The sequence below is a fragment of the Aegilops tauschii genome, chromosome 4 (assembly GCF_002575655.3).
Source record: "Aegilops tauschii subsp. strangulata cultivar AL8/78 chromosome 4, Aet v6.0, whole genome shotgun sequence".
Taxonomy (NCBI): domain Eukaryota; kingdom Viridiplantae; phylum Streptophyta; class Magnoliopsida; order Poales; family Poaceae; genus Aegilops; species Aegilops tauschii.
In genome coordinates, this window is record NC_053038.3 from 513,544,986 (window position 1) to 513,564,710 (window position 19,725).

Below are 19,725 nucleotides of genomic sequence, written 5' to 3' on the forward strand. Positions count from 1 at the left end.
AAAAGAGAATGAAAGCATCCTCCAACTGCCTACACATCGCGTGCTCATGGCTAGTACTAACCGAGCAACATGTCTTGCTTTTATAGGCAATGCTCAAACGAGCAAGATAAGCTATACATCCAAACGCAGCCTAATTAATTAATCACTGACAGAGATCAACACACCCCAACAAAAACAAGCCGTCAAGGCAATGGCAATCCTTAATTTGGTTGTTTATTGCTAAGAACAAATCAATACAAGTACTAATTAAAGTGGCAATCGACACTAAGAAGAACTATATAAGACACAACATTCATGACAAGTCAGAAAAACTTGTCTCGGGCAAGTCAAACACAAACCATTTTTAAATTGGAAAATAAAATGTGTAAACGTCCGTGCAAGAGGGATAGAGCAGGACGGTTCCAGACTGTCAATGTGTACGAGTTTGCACTATAGCAATCCAATCAATTTATATGCAAAAAATAAATGACCACATATATGGTAAGGTGAAATTGCAAGGCCATGTGGATGAAACTGATGTCGTCAACTTATTAAAACTTGATTTAGAAAGTGAAAAAAAGTTTTATAGTTCAACCTTATGCTCAATTGATAATCAATTTTAACTGTTGGCTTCATGAAACGACGGCTTCGATAGTGAGTATGGATTATCGGGAAAAAAATACTCTAAACTTTTCACCCGGTGTTTTATCAAGTTGCCACCGTATTGGTATCGAAAGGTGATACATTTTGTACCAATACAATGTCAACTTCATAATAACGGTGTGGCAACTTTCGTAGTCCCGACCTTTCGAGGGCGATAAGTTACCATTGTGTCAATGACGGGTCCTCCGCCATCTACAACTCCGATGGATGGGCTCCATGGCCCTCCTTCTGCCTTTTGTACATGATATGTGTCATGCTCAAATGATAGTGGTGGCCATATGGATTTGTGGTAGTATTTGTGCTATAGATATTTCTGCTAGCAATTAAATCTACTTATGGTGGTCCTATGATCAAGCGGCTGATAGTGATGATCATATGGATGCACTTGCATATTGATGCCGTTGATTTATTTGGTTGTGAGTGTTTCTTACCAGTGTGTCTTGACTTGGTTGTAAGTGTAGATTCATCATGCATTATGTAGTATATAAGGATCATTATGAATCTGAGGTGCCTCGCTTATAATTCTCCTATCTCTTCTTCCTCGAAAAGACCTTCAATGCTATGCTTTTGTGCTAATTGGAAGTAAATCAAATATATATTTTATTGTATGCAAACTTGGATATATTTCGCTTCATCGCAACTATCACTTCTAGTGTACTACACAAAACACTTCTTTTGAAAGAGACTTATGCGTGGTGCAACTAAAATGCCGTGCCAGTGATGCTCTTAGACTTTAGTGGCACTTCACAAATAGATCGAATACCGCGCCTCCATTTTGTACTAGGTCTATGCTCATGCCTTTTGGACCATGATTTGGAAAAATTAATTAGGATAGTTATATCTGTCTATCCACCCTCCAGATACAGTCTTTTGAATTACCCACATTTTGTAAATATGTATGTCATATTGACTGTCTTAATCTATGTGTTCCACGAGGGTTTACATTTTAGTATCATTGCGCAAAATAGAAGTAAGTGGCATTTTAATTGCCTAGTTGCAGTAAGGACCAATGACGTTCGTCACTGCTAGTTGCCTTGGCGATTAACATGGAAAGTTGAACATATATCATGGAGGGTGTAACATCAGACTTGAATGGTTTATTCCCACCCTGCCTATCTATGGTATAATCTTTTCAACATGAATATAATTGAGGTAGTCTGGCTAGCTAGTATGAGCTTGGCTTCTTGTGGCACTGTCGTGTCCAGTCCCACATGAAGAGGCGAGATTGATACATCGAATCTACTATACACGAGAACATCGATGTAACCAAAAAATAAATGTTTCTTATTTGAACTTATAGATGTTGGTTATGATCTTATCATGAACTTATAGATGTTTCTTATTTTTCCTAAGGATTTCTTTCTACTACTTCCTATAGGACTTTTAGCATCCACTCAAACCTCTTTGAAAGAATCCTTTGTTTTTCCTATGATGCAATGAAACAACCCAAAATCATGTACGGTTGAGATGAGCATGACATTCCAATCCTACGTATTTTCTATTCCTGTGTTTTTAGGATCATGTGAATCAAAGTGCCCCTTAGCTTGTTTATTGCCCTAATAGTAGCTTCTTTGGTTTTTGGAAAGTCTTATATTTCAAGTAAAAAATTATTGTATTTACTACTCTCTATGTTCCAAAATATTTGAAGTTTTAGGCTTGTCTTAAAGTTTGACCAAGTATATAGAGAAATATGTTACTATCTAGAGTATCAAATATATGTAGAATGCCCGCTCAAAAAAATATGTGTAGAATGCAAATATAATTTGTGGTGAAACTAATTTGATTTTCTAGATGTTAATATAATTTTCTCTAAACTTGGTCAAACATAAGCAAGTTTAACTTATAGGACAAACCTAGAACTTCAAATATTTTGAAACAGATGGAGTACTTTGTATACTATTCCGCTGTAGTTGTAAATATACACGACCTTTTCGCAGATTCATTATAATCTTGAAATTCTTTAAAAATGGAAACAACAACTTTAGTTGCCATCTCTATATCTGGTTTAGTTTTAAGTTTGTTTCTTCTCTTACATATTGTCTTTTGTCCATATCTTTAGACATTGGATTTTGTACTTACGTTGTTCACTTGTGGCCAGTGTCTGGCGAATTATCAGTTATCTTATCTCATGTTTATGTACATGTATGATCTATGCTACAGAACTATACAAGATTTCTGGATTTCAGTATTAGCACTTATATTAGAGAAGCAATCTTGTACTACTTCATTATAAGGTGAATCCCTAAATACTCAACAGTCAAAACAAAAATATTGTGGCTCTTGATAAACCACATTTGTAGATATATACTTAAGTTTGTGGTGTGCCCAAGCTTTCACAAAGTCCTAGCTCCGCCGCTAGACCGCCACTGCTTGTCTCCATGTCCTCAACTCAACTGTTTGAAATCCCCATGTCTATAACAGAACTTTAAAGGAATTTCCACCTACTCACTTCCACTTCCATGGAATTGGTGAGAGCCAAATGGAGTTGGGCTTTGTCCATTTTTTGGCCCACCCAACCGTTTGGATGCTGCGCCGGAAGCTGCACCTGAGGTGAGGTGGAGATTAATGAATGCCATGCAGACCAGGTGGTTGCTAGTGCAGCGGAGCCAGCCACTACTATAAAGCCCGAGCTTGGCCGATCCCTTAGACACAAACATCGGAAGATTCACAAGCAAGTTGATACGTACGTAAGTATAGCAAAAAGTATAGTACTCTTCCAAAAGATCGGCCATGGCCATGGGAAGCTGTGGAATCAGAGGTGGAGCGGCGGCGCGGCGGCACGCGGCCATGCTCGGCATCGGCACGGCGAACCCCACCGGCGTCCTAGTGCCCCAGGACGTCTTCGCCGAGAACCTCTTCCGCGTCACCAACAGCGACCACCTGCCTGAGCTCAAGGAGAAGCTCAAGAGAATCTGTACTACTATGTTTCTTTTCCGACGTCAACGACTATAATCTGCATGCATGCATTTTCAACGAACAATTGAATTTTCTTGTTGCACGAAGGCGAAAAATCGGGCATCGAGAAGCGGCACTTCCACCTGACGGAGGAGACGGTGGCCGCGCACCCGGAGCTGTTGGACAGGGAGCTGCCGTCGCTGGACACCCGCGTGGACATGACCGCCGACGCCGTGCCAAAGCTGGCGCAGTGCGCCGCGGCCAAGGCCATCGCCGAGTGGGGCCGTCCGGCCGCCGACATCACCCACCTCGTCTTCAGCACCTACTCCGCCTGCCAGGCCCCGAGCGCCGACCTCCGGCTGGCCGCGCTGCTGGGCCTCCGCCCCACGGTGAGCCGCACCATGCTCAGCCTCCACGGCTGCTACGGAGGCGGCAGGGCGCTGAGCCTTGCCAAGGAGCTGGCCGAGAACAACCGCGGCGCGCGCGTCCTCGTCGCGTGCTCCGAGATGACGCTCGTCTGCTTCGGAGCGCCCGACGGCGGCAACATCGTCGGCCACGCGCTCTTCGGTGACGGAGCCGGCGCCGTCGTCGTCGGGGCCGGCCCTTTCCTCGACGGCGAGCGGCGCCCGATCTTCGAGATGGTGTCCGCCACGCAGACCACGATTCCCAGGACGGAGCACGCGCTGGGCATGCGGGTCTCCGGGGGCGGCATCGACTTCCACCTGGCCATCCAGGTGCCCACGCTCGTCGGGCAGAACGTGGAGCAGTGCCTCGTCGATGCGTTCCGTGGCGCCATTGTCGACGACGACGACCACGACGGTGGTGCTGCTCCTCCGCCGCCATCCCCATGCTCTGGGAATGGGAACGGGAGGTGGAACGACCTCTTCTGGGCGGTGCACCCAGGAGGGCGTCCGATCCTGGACAAGATAGACAAGGTGCTGATGCTGGAGGCGGAGAAGCTGGCGGCCAGCCGGCATGTGCTCCGCGAGTACGGCAACCTGAGCGGCGCCACGATCGTGTTCGTGCTTGACGAGCTGCGCCGGGGCCGGAGCCCGCTGCCGGAGTGGGGTGCACTGCTGGCCTTCGGACCGGGAATCACGATCGAGGCCATGGTGCTCCGCTGTCCACGCTAGCTAGATGGTCCATCCATCCACGGCCGGTGCCCATATTCATCCCAGGGCTACTTACATACGTATACGTATTTGTGTGTACGCGTGTGCCATACAAAGTGCACAAGTCATCAGCCAACTGAGTAGTAGTCAAAGAAGGCAGACAGCCACGTCACATATATACCTCTGTCAGTCATGCACCTAAGCTTTCAGTCCAGCCATGTCCCACACGACTAGCTACTCCTAATTATGTACCTGGGTGTAATATGATTCAAAAAATGAGTAAATGGGTGAAATAAAATGCAGACCTATATAAAGGCACTCCAAATATTTTCTAGCAGTCCACATGTTTTCTAGCTATATGCACCTGTATGTTATCAAGGTACGTAAAAGATGCAAACTGAACATAACTCAGATGATTAGGTTATTTGTGGTGGAACCAGCCCACCAGGATTGTGCTAGTTAGGTGCTCATATTTTTATGGATTTATTCAGTCTTTCCGGCGATGTTCGTTCAATGGGAGGAGACGATTCTGTCGACTACGGAGGCGTCTGTGGTGACTTCATCAATCTCAAGATGAGTTTCAGTTCAGCCTCTCGGAGGGCTTGGCTGCAACTCAAAGCTAATAATAGTTACATATTTCGGTTTTTGAATACCAAGCAAGTAGCAAGAGAATCGGAAATCCGTTCGTGCTCTCCCGGGAGCACGCGCTCCTGCGCGTGAAAATATTTTTTGAAATGCCAAAAAAGTTCCAACAAAAATTATATGTGTTCTTTGTCACATACAAATTTGTAGGCAAAAATATGAAATATTTTGGCCTGTGCAAAAAAAAACACCAGATGTTACCCCAAAATGTCACTCTATTTATTTTTTCATCGGCAAAACACCGCTGCTCCGTTTCGCATGAAAATTTTCAAGGATGTTTGCGACACTAACTTGAACATCTACAAAAAAATCAGAATTTTGTGAAAATATTTACTATTTTTTTTGTTTACTATTCACGCAGGATGATACGTCCATTTTGCATCATGCTTTTATATCGATATTTATTGCATTATGGGCTATTATTACACATTATGTCACAATACTTATGCTTATTCTCTCTTATTTTACAAGGTTTACATGAAGAGGGAGAATGCCGGCAGCAGGAATTCTGGGCTGGAAAAGGAGCAAATATTAGAGACCTGTTCTGCACAACTCCAAAAGTCATGATCACATGCGAGATTGTATCATCATGTTAATATGGAGGATATGGTCTATGCGGTCGGATTTGACTCACGGTAAAGCAGTCCCACCTGTGGAGGTGACAACGGAGTACTTACAGAGCTACAAGTCCTCTTTGCAGCAGTCTAGAAAATTCACTACCGAGGAGATCATGAAAGGAAAGATGCCAATGAGGGAGGAGGCCCCGGTGAAACAGCGACCCGCAGCTACACCTCAACCCTGGCCGAAGCCACCCGAGGGGTGGGTGGCCTTATCACTAGATGGAGCTTTTGATAGCTCAGACGGGTCAGCGGCGACGGGTATGATTTTACGGCGATCCGATGGGAGTGTTATTTTTGCAGCCTACAGATGCATCTTCAATTGCAATGATGCCTTGGAGGCCGAGATACATGCCTTAATGCAAGGCATGGCCTTGGCTATTCAACACTCGGAACGGCCGGTTATTGTCCAGTCCGACTCCTCGGAAGCTCTACTAGCGTTGAAAGGAGACAGTCTTTCCCGTTCCTCTTATGGACATTTAGTTGCTGAGATCCATCGTCTTATGGGTGAAAGGGAGTTTATTCCTTCGAAGGTTAAACGTGATCAAAATAGGGTAGCAGATCGGCTGGCGTTCTATAGTCGTACGGAGAGTACTGCTGTTGTATGGCTAGGTAGGAGTCCACCCTGTGTGGAGGAACTTGTGCCACTCGATTGTATCTCTATTGCTCTAGAATAAAATCCTTTTACCCTCGCAAAAAAAGTCTTGAAACTTCACGGAGGCACTTTTTGGAATTAATAAAAAATACTGGCGAAAGAATCAACCGAAGGGGCCCACACCCTGGCCACGAGGGTGGGGGCGCGCCCTACCCCCTGGGTGTGCCCCCTGCCTCGTGAGCCCCCTAGCAGGCCTTCGGAGTCCATCTTTTTCTATACGAAGTCTTTTGCCCTAGAAAAAATCGGAAGGAAGCTTTCGGGACGAAGCGCCGCCGTCTCGAGGCGGAACCTTGGCGGAACCAATCTAGGACTCCGGCGGAGCTGTTCTGCCGGGGAAACATCCCTCCGGGATGGGGAAATCATCACCATCGTCATCACCATCGATCCTCTCATCGGGAGGGGGTCAATCTCCATCAACATCTTCACCAGCACCATCTCATCTCAAACCCTAGTTCATCTCTTGTATCCGATCTTTGTCTCAAAACCTCAGATTGGTACCTGTGGGTTGCTAGTAGTGTTGATTACTCCTTGTAGTTGATGCTAGTTGGTTTATTCGGTGGAAGATCATATGTTCAGATCCTTTATGCATATTAATATCCCTCTGATTATGAACATTAATATGATTTGTGAGTAGTTATGTTTGTTCCTGAGGACATGGGAGAAGTCTTGCTATAAGTAGTCATGTGAATTTGGTATCCGTTCGATATTTTGATGAGATGTATGTTCTCTTTCCTCTAGTGGTGTTATGTGAACGTCGACTACATGACACTTCACCATTATTTGGGCCTAGGGGAAGGCATTGGGAAGTAATAAGTAGATGATGGGTTGCTAGAGTGACAGAAGCTTAAACACCCTAGTTTATGCGTTGCTTCGTAAGGGGCTGATTTGGATCCACATGTTTCATGCTATGGTTAGGTTTACCTTAATTCTTCTTTCGTAGTTGCGGATGCTTGCGAGAGGGGTTGATCATAAGTGGGATGCTTTTCCAAGGAAGGGCAGTACCCAAGCACCGGTCTACCCACATATCAAATTATCAAAGTAACGAACGCGAATCATATGAGCATGATGAAAACTAGCTTGACGATAATTCCCATGTGTCCTCGGGAGCGTTTTCCTTTATATAAGAGTTTGTCCAGGCTTGTCCTTTGTTACAAAAAGGATTGGGCCACTTTGCTGCACCTTGTTTACTTTTGTTATTTGTTACCCGTTACAAATTACCTTATCACAAAACTATATGTTACCGATAATTTCAGTGCTTGCGGAGAATACCTTATTGAAAACCGCTTATCATTTCATTCTGCTCCTCGTTGGGTTCGACACTCTTACTTATCGAAAGGACTACGATAGATCCCCTATACTTGTGGGTCATCAACACTCTTTTCTGGCGCCGTTGCCGGGGAGTGAAGCGCCTTTGGTAAGTGGAATTTGGTAAGGAAAAATTTATATAGTGTGCTGAAATTTACTGTCACTTGTTACTATGGAAAGTAATCCTTTGAGTGGCTTGTTCGGGGTATCTTCACCCCGACCAGTAGAGCAAAGAGCTGCTCCTCAACCTACTGAACCTACTGAAAATGTTTACTTTAAAATTCCTTCGGGTATGATAGAGAAACTGCTAGCTAATCCTTTTACAGGAGATGGAACATTGCATCCCGATTTGCACCTAATCTATGTGGATGAAGTTTGTGGATTATTTAAGCTTGCAGGTATGCCTGAGGATATTATCAAGAAGAAGGTCTTCCCTTTATCGTTGAAGGGAAAGGCATTGACATGGTTTAGGCTATGTGATGATATTGGATCATGGAACTACAACCGATTGAAATTGGAATATCATCAGAAGTTTTATCCTATGCATCTGGTTCATCGTGATCGTAATTATATATATAATTTTTGGCCTCGCGAAGGAGAAAGCATCGCTCAAGCTTGGGGGAGGCTTAAGTCAATGTTATATTCATGCCCCAATCATGAGCTCTTAAGAGAAATTATTATTAAAAAAATTATGCTCGGCTTTCTCTCAATAATCCCTCCATGCTCGATACTTCTTGTACTGGTTCTTTTATGATGAAGACTATTGGATTCAGATGGAATTTATTGGAAAGAATTAAACGCAACTCTGAAGATTGGGAACTTGGAGAAGGTAAGGAGTTAGGTATAACACCTAAGTTTGATTGTGTTAAATCTTTTATGGATACCGATGCTTTTCGTGAATTTAGCACTAAATATGGACTTGACTCTGAGATAGTAGCTTCTTTCTGTGAATCATTTGCTACTCATGTTGATCTCCCTAAGGAGAAGTGGTTTAAATATCATCCTCCCGTTGAAGTAAAAGTAGTAGAACCTATTAAAGTTGAAGAAAAGACTATCACTTATAATGTTGATCCTATTGTTCCTACCGCTTATATTGAGAAACCACCCTTCCCTGTTAGAATAAAGGATCATGCTCAAGCTTCAACTGTGGTTCGTAAGAGTAAAGCTAGAACGCCTACACCCTCTGAGCAAATTAAAGTTGAACCTAGTATTGCTATGGTTAAGGATCTCTTGGTCGATAATAATGATGGGCATGTTATTTACTTCTGTGATGAAGCTGCTAGAATTGCTAGACCCGATACTAAAGGTAAACATAGACCTGTTGTTGGTATGCATGTTGTTTCTGTTAAAATAGGAGATCATTGTTATCATGGCTTATGTGATATGGGTGCTAGTGTGAGTGCAATACCTCATTCCTTATACAAAGAAATTATGCATGATATTGCACCTGTTGAAATAGAAGGTATTGATGTTACTATTAAACTTGCCAATAGAGATACTATTTCACCAATTGGGATTGTTAGAGACGTTGAAGTCTTGTGTGGGAAAGTTAAATATCCTACTGATTTTCTTGTTCTTGGTTCCCCACAAGATGACTTTTGTCCCATTATATTTGGTAGACCCTTCTTGAATACTGTTAATGCTAGGATAGACTGCGAAAAGGATATTGTTACTGTCGGCTTAGGGGATGATAACCCACAAGTATAGGGGATCAATTGTAGCCTCTTTCGATAAGTAAGAGTGTCGAACCCAACAAGGAGTTAAAGGTAGAACAAATATTCCCTCGAGTTCTATCGACCACCGATACAACTCTATGCACGCTTAACGTTCGCTTTACCTAGAACAAGTACGAAACTAGAAGTACTTTGTATGTGTTTTTGGATAGGTTTGCAAGATAATAAAGAGCGCGTAAATAAAGAGTAGGGGCTGTTTAGATAAAGACACAACTAAATTAGTTTTAGTAAAGAGCTTTTTGTCACGAGAAAGTTATTTGTCCCTAGGAAATCGATAACTAGACCGGTAATCATTTTTTGCAATTTTATTTGAGGGAGAGGCATAAGCTAACATACTTTCTCTTCTTGGATCATATGCACTTATGATTGGAACTCTAGCAAGCATCCGCAACTACTAAAGATCATTAAGGTAAAACCCAACCATAGCATTAAAGTATCAAGTTCTCTTTATTCCCATACACCATGACCCACTTATCCGTGTTTGTGTTTCAGTCACTCACGCAACACAGACAATAAGCAAACCATGAACATATTGCAAACCCTACAGCGGGGATCCCTCATGCTTGCGCGACACGGAGAGCACCATAGTACAGCACCAATAATAAAACATGCAACTCAAACCAATCACGATCATCAATTAACCCATAGGACAAAACGGATCTACTCAAACATCATAGGATAGTCATACATCATTGAGAAATAATATATAGCGTTGAGCACCATGTTTAAGTAGAGATTACAGCGGGTAGAAGAGGGGTTACACCGCTGCATAGAGGGGGAAGACTTGGTGATGACGGCGGTGAAGTTGTTGGTGTAGATTGCGGTGACGATGATGGCCCCGGCGGCACTCCGGTGCCACCAGAAGCAAGGGTGAGAGAGCCCCCCTCCTTCTTCTTCTTCATTGACCTTCTCCCTAGATGGGAGAAGGGTTTACCCTCTGGTCCATGGTCTCCATGGAGTGGGAGGGGCGAGAGCCCCTCCGAGATTGGATCTGTCTCTCTGTCTCTCTCTGTTTTTGCGCTCTCAGATCTGGCCTTTCACCGTTTCTTATATTCCCGGAGATCCGTAAATCCGATTGGATTGAAATTTGAACACGATTTTTATTCGGATATTAGCTTTCTTGCGGCGAAAGAAGGGAAACAACCGCCTTACGGGGTGTCCGTGAGGGTCAGGGGCACGCCTACCCCCTGGGGCGCGCCCCCCTGCCTTGTGGTCCCCTCGGGCATCGTCTCGCGATGATTCCACTTCCCAAAATTCACATATATTCCAAAAAAATCTCCGTCAGTTTTTATCCCGTTTGGAGTCCGTTTGATATGGATTTTCTGCGAAACAAAAAACATGCAACAAACAGGAATTGACACTGGGCACTGGATCAATATGTTAGTCCCAAAAATAGTATAAAAAGTTGCCAAAAGTATATGAAAGTTGTATAATATTGGCATGGAACAATCAAAAATTATAGATACGACGGAGACGTATCAGGGGATATGTCTCATGATTTTAATTTTGCTAAATTTCGTAGACAACCCCATGATAAAGAATTGCCTAGTAGAGATGAAATTATTGGTCTTGCTTCTATTGCCGTGCCTCCTAACGATCCTTTAGAACAATATTTGCTAGACCATGAAAATCATATGTTCATGAATGAAAGAAGGGAAATAGATGAAGTATTCTTTAAACAGGGCCCTCTACTGAAACATAACTTGCCTGTTGAAATCCTAGGGGATCCTCCTCCACCCAAGGGTGATCCCATGTTTGAGCTTAAACCATTACCTGATACTCTTAAATATGCTTATCTTGCTGAAAAGAAGACATATCCTGTTATTATTAGTGCTAACCTTTCAGAGCAAGAAGAAGAGAAATTATTGAAAACTCTGAAGAAGCACCGTGCTGCTATTGGATATACTTTGGATGATCTTAAGGGCATTAGTCCCACTCTATGCCAGCACAAAATAAAATTGGAGAAAGACGCTAAACCGGTTGTTGATCACCAACGAAGGTTAAATCCTAAGATGAAAGAAGTGGTAAGGAAAGAAATACTAAAGCTTCTGGAGGCAGGTATAATTTATCCTGTTGCTGATAGTCTGTGGGTAAGTCTTGTCCATTGTGTCCCTAAGAAGGGAGGTATTACTATTGTTCCTAATGATAAAGATGAATTGATCCCACAAAGAATTGTTACAGGTTATAGAATGGTAATTGATTTCCGCAAACTAAATAAAGCTACTAAAAAGGATCATTACCCTTTACCTTTTATTGATCAAATGCTAGAAAGACTATCCAAACATACACATTTTTGCTTTCTAGACGGTTATTCTGGTTTCTCTCAAATACCTGTGTCAAAAGAGGATCAAGAAAAGACCACTTTTACTTGCCCTTTCGGTACCTTTGCTTATAGATGTATGCCTTTTGGTTTATGCAATGCACCTGCTACCTTTCAAAGATGTATTACTGCTATATTCTCTGACTTTTGTGAAAAGATTGTTGATGTTTTCATGGATGATTTCCCTATATATGGAACTTCTTTTGATGATTGCTTAAGCAACCTTGATCGAGTTTTGCAGAGATGTGAAGAAACTAATCTTGTCTTGAATTGGGAGAAGTGTCACTTTATGGTAAATGAAGGTATTGTCTTGGGGCATAAAATTTCTGAAAGCGGTATTGAAGTTGATAAGGCTAAAGTTGATGCTACTGAAAAGATGTTGTGTCCTAAGGACATTAAAGGTATAAGAAGTTTCCTTGGTCATGCCGGTTTTTATAGGAGGTTCATTAAAGACTTCTCAAAAATTTCTAGGCCTCTGACTAATCTCTTACAAAAAGATGTTCCTTTTGTCTTTGATGATGATTGTGTAGAAGCATTTGAAATACTTAAGAAAGTCTTGATTTCTGCACCTATTGTTCAGCCACCTGATTGGAATTTACCCTTTGAAATTATGTGTGATGCTAGTGATTATGATGTAGGTGTTGTTCTAGGACAAAGAGTTGATAAGAAATTAAATGTTATCCAATATGCTAGTAAAACTCTCGACAGTGCCCAGAGAAATTATGCTACTACTGAAAAAGAATTTTTAGCAGTTGTATTTGCTTGTGATAAGTTCAGACCTTATATTGTTGATTCTAAAGTAACCGTTCACACTGATCATGCTGCTATTAAATATCTTATGGAAAAGAAAGATGCTAAACCTAGACTTATTAGATGGGTTCTCCTACTACAAGAATTTAACTTGCATATTATTGATAGAAAGGGAGCTGAGAACCCGTTGCAGACAACTTGTCTAGGTTAGAGAATGTTCTTGATGACCCACTACCTATTGATGATAGCTTCCCTGATGAACAATTAGCTATCATAAATGCTTCTCGTACTGCTCCATGGTATGCTGATTATGCTAATTACATTGTTGCTAAATTTATACCGCCTAGTTTCACATACCAGCAAAATAAAAAGGTTTTCAATGATTTAAGACATTACTTCTGGGATGACCCACACCTTTATAAAGAAGGAGTAGATGGTGTTATTAGACGTTGTGTACCTGAGCATGAATAGGAACAGTGAAGGAAATATGCCCTAGAGGCAATAATAAAGTTATTATTTATTTCCTCATATCATGATAAATGTTTATTATTCATGCTAGAATTGTATTAACCGAAAACATAATACATGTGTGAATACATAGACAAACATAGTGTCACTAGTATGCCTCTACTTGACTAGCTCGTTGATCAAAGATGGTTGAGTTTCCTGGCCATAGACATGAGTTGTCATTTGATTAACGGGATCACATCATTAGGAGAATGATGTGATTGACTTGACCCATTCTGTTAGCTTAGCACTTGATCGTTTAGTTTACTGCTATTACTTTCTTCATGACTTATACATCTTCCTATGACTATGAGATTATGCAACTCCCGATTACCAGAGGAACACTTTGTGTGCTACCAAACGTCACAACGTAACTGGGTGATTATAAAGCTGCTCTACAGGTGTCGCCGATGGTACTTGTTGAGTTGGCATAGATCGAGACTAGGATTTGTCACTCCGATTGTCGGAGAGGTATCTCTGGGACCTCTCGGTAATGCACATCACAATAAGCCTTGCAAGCAATGTGACTAATGAGTTAGTTACGGGATGATGCATTACGTAACGAGTAAAGAGACTTGCCGGTAACGAGATTAAGCTAGGTATTGAGATACCGACAATCGAATCTTGGGCAAGTAACATACCGATGACAAAGGGAACAACGTATGTTGTTATGCGGTTTGACCGATAAAGATCTTCGTAGAATATGTAGGAGCCAATATGAGCATCCAGGTTCTGCTATTGGTTATTGACCGGAGATGTGTCTCGGTCATGTCTACATAGTTCTCGAACCCGTAGGGTCCGCACGCTTAAAGTTCGGTGACGATCGGTATTATGAGTTTTTGTGTTTTGATGTACCGAAGGTAGTTCGGAGTCCCGGATATGATCATGGACATGACGAGGAGTCTCAAAATGGTCGAGACATAAAGATCGATATATTGGACGACTATATTCGGACACCGGAAGTGTTCCGGCTGGTTTCGGAGAAAACCGGAGTGCCGGAGGGTTACCGGAACCCCCCCCCCCCGGGAGAAATAGTGGGCCTTATGGGCCTTAGTGGAGAGAGAGGGCTGGCTTAGGGCAGGCCGCACCCCCTCCCCCTCTGGTCCGAATTGGACTAGGAGAGGGGGGGGCGGCGCCCCCCTTTCCTTCTCCCTCTCCCCCTTCCTTTCCCCCTCCTAGTAGGAGTAGGAAAGAGGGGAGTCCTACTCCTACTAGGAGGAGGACTCCTCCTCCTGGCGCGCCCACAAGGGGCCTGCCGGCCTCCCCCTTGCTCCTTTATATACGGGGGCAGGGGGCACCTCTAGACACACAAGTTGATCTGTTGATCTCTCCCAGCCGTGTGCGGTGCCCCCTCCATCATAATCCACCTCGATCATATCGTAGCGGTGCTTAGGCGAAGCCCTACGTCGGTAGCATCATCATGCCGTCGTGCTGAAGAAACTCTCCGGCGAAGCTTTGCTGGATCGAAGCTTGCGGGACGTCATCGAGTTGAACGTGTGCTGAACTCGGAGGTGCCGTGTGTTCGGTACTTGGATCGGTCGGATCGTGAAGACGTACGACTACATCAACCGTGTTGTGCTAATGCTTCCGCTTTCGGTCTACGAGGGTACGTGGACAACACTCTCCCCTCTCGTTGCTATGCATCACCATGATCTTGCGTGTGCGTAGGAATTTTTTTGAAATTACTACGTTCCCCAACAGTGGTATTAGAGCCAGGTTTATGCGTAGATGTTATATGCATGAGTAGAACACAAGTGAGTTGTGGGCGATACAAGTCATACTGCTTATCAGCATGTCATACTTTGGTTCGGCGGTATTGTTGGATGAAGCGGCCCGGACCGACATTATGCGTACGCTTACGCGAGACTGGTTCTACCGACATGCTTTGCACACAAGTGGCTGGCGGGTGTCCGTTTCTCCAACTTTAGTTGAACCGAGTGTGACTACGCCCGGTCCTTGAGAAGGTTAAAACAACACTAACTTGACGAACTATCGTTGTGGTTTTGATGCGTAGGTAAGAACGGTTCTTGCTCAGCCCGTAGCAGCCACGTCAAACTTGCAACAACAAAGTAGAGGACGTCTAACTTGTTTTTGCAGGGCATGTTGTGATGTGATATGGTCAAGCCATGATGCTATATTTTATTGTATGAGATGATCATGTTTTGTAACCGTGTTATCGGCAACTGGCAGGAGCCATATGGTTGTCGCTTTATTGTATGCAATGCAATCGCCCTGTAATTGCTTTAGTTTATCACTAAGTGGTAGCAATAGTCGTAGAAGCAATAGTTGGCGAGACGACAACGATGCTATGATGGGGATCAAGGTGTCGCGCCGGTGACGATGGTGATCATGACGGTGCTTTGGAGATGGAGATCAAAGGCACAAGATGATGATGGCCATATCATATCACTTATATTGATTGCATGTGATGTTTATCCTTTATGCATCTTATTCTGCTTTGATTGATGGTAGCATTATAAGATGATCTCTCACTAAATTTCAAGGTATAAGTGTTCTCCCTGAGTATGCATTGTTGCGAAAGTTCGTCGTGCCGAGACACCACGTGATGATCGGGTGTGATAAGCTCTACGTTCAAATACAATGGGTGTAAGATAGTTTTGCACATGCAGAATACTCGGGTTAAACTTGACGAGCCTAGCATATGCAGATATGGCCTCGGAACACTGAGACGGAAAGGTCGAGCGTGAATCATATAATAGATATGATCCACATAGTGATGTTCACCATTGAAAACTACTCCATCTCACGTGATGATCGGACATGGTTTAGTTGAGATGGATCACGTGATCACTTAGATGATTCGAGGGACGTCTATCTAAGTGGGAGTTCTTAAGTAATATGATTAATTGAACTTTAAGTTATCATGAACTTAGTACCTGATAGTATTTTGCTTGTCTATGTTGTTGTAGATAGATGGCCCGTGCTGTTGTTCCGTTGAATTTTAATGCGTTCCTTGAGAAAGCAAAGTTGAAAGATGATGGTAGAAATTACACGGACTGGGTCCATAACTTGAGGATTATCCTCATTGCTGCACAGAAGAATTACGTCCTGGAAGCACCGCTGGGTGCTGATACGTCTCCAACGTATCTATAATTTTTGATTGTTCCATGCTATTATATTATCTGTTTTGGATGTTTAATGGGCTTTATTATACACTTTTATATTATTTTTGGGACTAACCTATTAACCGGAGGCCCGACCCAAATTGTTGTTTTCTTGCCTATTTCAGTGTTTCGAAGAAAAGGAATATCAAACGGAGTCCAAACGGAATGAAACCTTCGGGAGAGTTATTTTTGGAACGGAAGCAATCCAGGAGACTTGGAGTGTACGTCAGGGAAGCAACGAGCTGGCCACGGGGCAGGGAGGCGCGCCCCCCACCCTCATGGGCCCCTCGTGGCTCCCCTGACCGACTTCTTTCGCCTATATATATCCATATATCCTAAAAACATCGGAGAACAAAATAGATCGGGAGTTCCGCCGCCGCAAGCCTCTGTAGCCACCAAAAACCAATCGGGACCCTATTCCGGCACCCTGCCGGAGGGGGGATCCCTCACCAGTGGCCATCTTCATCATCCCGGCGCTCTCCATGATGAGGAGGGAGTAGTTCACCCTCGGGGCTGAGGGTATGTACCAGTAGCTATGTGTTTGATCTCTCTCTCTCGTGTTCTTGAGGTGATATGATCTTGATGTATCGCGGGCTTTGCTATTATAGTTGGATCTTATGATGTTTCTCCCCCTCTACTCTCTTGTAATGGATTGAGTTTTCGCTTTGAAGTTATCTTATCGGATTGAGTCTTGAAGGATTTGAGAACACTTGATGTATGTCTTGCATGTGTTTATCTGTGGTGACAATGGGATATCACGTGATCCACTTGATGTATGTTTTGGTGATCAACTTGCGAGTTCCGTTAACTTATGCATAGGGGTTGGCACACGTTTTCGTCTTGACTCTCCGATAGAAACTTTGGGGCACTCTTTGAAGTACTTTGTGTTGGTTGAATAGATGAATCTGAGATTTTTTGACGCATATCGTATAATCATACCCACGGATACTTGAGGTGACATTGGAGTATCTAGGTGACATTAGGGTTTTGGTTGATTTGTGTCTTAAGGTGTTATTCTAGTACAAACTCTATGATAGATCGAACAGAAAGAATAGCTTCGTGTTATTTTACTACGGACTCTTGAATAGATCGATCAGAAAGAATAACTTTGAGGTGGTTTCGTACCCTACAATAATCTCTTCATTTGTTCTCTGCTATTAGTGACTTTGGAGCGACTCTTTGTTGCATGTTGAGGGATAGTTATATGATCCAATTATGTTATTATTGTTGAGAGAACTTGCACTAGTGAAAGTATGAACCCTAGGCCTTGTTTCCTAGCATTGCAATACCATTTACGCTCACTTTTATCATTAGTAACCTTGCTGTTTTTATATTTTCAGATTACAAAAACCTATATCTACCATCCATATTGCACTTGTATCACCATCTCTTCGCCGAACTAGTGCACCTATACAATTTACCATTGTATTGGGTGTGTTGGGGACACAAGAGACTCTTTGTTCTTTGGTTGCAGGGTTGCTTGAGAGAGACCATCTTCATCCTACGCCTCCCACGGATTGATAAACCTTAGGTCATCCACTTGAGGGAAATTTTCTACTGTCCTACAAACCTCTGCACTTGGAGGCCCAACAACGTCTACAAGAAGAAGGTTGCGTAGTAGACATCAAGCTCTTTTCTGGCGCCGTTGCCGGGGTGAGTGCTTGAAGGTATATCTTTAGATCTTGCAATCTAATCTTTTTGTTTCTTGTTTTATCACTAGTTTAGTCTATAAAAGAAAACTACCAAAAAATGGAATTAAGGTTGCCTCATATGCTTCATCTTTTTAATGTCTTTCGTGAAAATGATGGGATGGAAAATTGTGCTCAAGTACTAGAAGAAGAATTACATAGAATGCTTGGCATAAAATATGTGAATGATGAGCATGATTGCAATGTTGTTAGTATGAATTCTTTGAATACCCTTGATGCTAATGATATGCAAAGCCACAAGCTTGGGGATGCTATGTTTGATGAGGATGATATGTTTAGTCCCCCAAGTTTTGATGAGCAAATTTATTATGATGAAAGCATGCCTCCTATTTATGATGATTATTGTGATGACACGTATGCTATAAAGAATAAAGATAACCATGAAACTTGTCATCATGATTTTAATTTTCAATTGGATTATGCTTCACATGATAGTTATTTTCTTGAATTTGCTCCCACTATTCCGAATGAGAAGAATTTTGCTTATGTGGAGAGTAATAAATTTTATATGCTTGTGGGTCATGAAAGGAATGATTCATGTGATGGTTATATTGTTGAATTCATTCATGATGCTACTAAAATTTATTATGAGAGAGGATCATATGCTTCTACATATTGCAATAATATCAAGTTTCCTCTCTATGTGCTTAAAAACTTGAAGTTATGCTTGTTTTACCTTCCTATGCAAGTTGATTCTTGCTCCCATAAGTTGTTTTCTCACAAAATCCATCTGCATAGGAAGTGGGTTAGACTTCAATGTGCTAGTCATATTTTTCATGATGCTCTCTTTATGTTTCAATTCTTATCTTTTATGTGAGCAGCATTGAAATCATCATGCCTAGCTATGGGCGTTAAACGTTACCGCTTGTTGGGAGGCAACCCAATTTTATTTTAGTTTCTTGCTTTTTGGTTCTGTTTAGGAATAAATAATTCATCTATCCTCTGGTTAGATGTGGTTTTTGTTGGGAATCGTAGCATAATTTTAAAAATTTCCTACGCTCACCAAGATGCATCTATGGAGTCTACTAGCAACGAGGGGAAAGGAGTGCATCTACATACCCTTGTAGATCGCGAGCGGAAGCGTTCCAATGAACGTGGATGACGGAGTCGTACTCGCCGTGATCCAAATCACCGATGACCGAGTGCCGAACGGACGGCACCTCCGCATTCAACACACGTACGGTGCAGCGACGTCTCCTCCTTCTTGATCCAGCAAGGGGGGAGGAGAGGTTGATGGAGATCCAGCAGCACGACGGCGTGGTGGTGGATGTAGCGGGTCTCCGGCAGGGCTTCGCCGAGCTTCTGCGAGAGAGAGAGAGAGGTGTTGCAGGGGAGGAGGGAGGCGCCCAAGGCTGTGTATTGCTGCCCTCCCTCCCCCCCCCTTTATATAGGCCCCCTTGGGAGGGGGGGCCGGCCAAAAACCCATCTAGGGTTGGGGGGCGGCGGCCAAGGGGTGGAAAGGGGTGCCTTGCCCCCCAAGGCAAGGGGGAAGCTCCCCCCCCTAGGGTTCCCAACCCTAGGCGCATGGGGGGAGGCCCAAGGGGGGCGCCCCAGCCCACTAAGGGCTGGTTCCCTTCCACTTTCAGCCCACGGGGCCCTCCGGGATAGGTGGCCCCACCCGGTGGACCCCCGGAACCCTTCCGGTGGTCCCGGTACAATACCGGTAACCCCCGAAACTTTCCCGGTGGCCGAAACTTGACTTCCTATATATAA

The 19,725-nt window shown here is 43.3% G+C and overlaps 1 protein-coding gene across 1 annotated transcript; it reads left to right on the forward strand.

The window, feature by feature from the left end:
- Window positions 1-3,297: 3,297 nt before the first annotated feature.
- On the forward strand, window positions 3,298-4,963 carry LOC109772782 (bisdemethoxycurcumin synthase-like). The gene is made up of 2 exons (XM_020331477.4): window positions 3,298-3,556; window positions 3,646-4,963. Exons 1-2 carry the CDS (start codon window positions 3,373-3,375, stop codon window positions 4,668-4,670), a joined length of 1,209 nt encoding a protein of 402 aa, XP_020187066.1. The 5' UTR covers window positions 3,298-3,372; the 3' UTR covers window positions 4,671-4,963.
- The last annotated feature ends 14,762 nt before the right edge of the window (window positions 4,964-19,725 follow it).

What these genes read in the sequence shown, in the direction of transcription:
- LOC109772782 (XM_020331477.4), top strand. Translation starts at nt 3,373, where the DNA reads ATGGCCATGGGAAGCTGTGGAATCAGAGGTGGAGCGGCGGCGCGGCGG. An exon ending in GGAGAAGCTCAAGAGAATCT is followed by an intron (nt 3,557 to 3,645) that starts GTACTACTATGT and finishes TGTTGCACGAAG; the next exon opens with GCGAAAAATCGGGCATCGAG.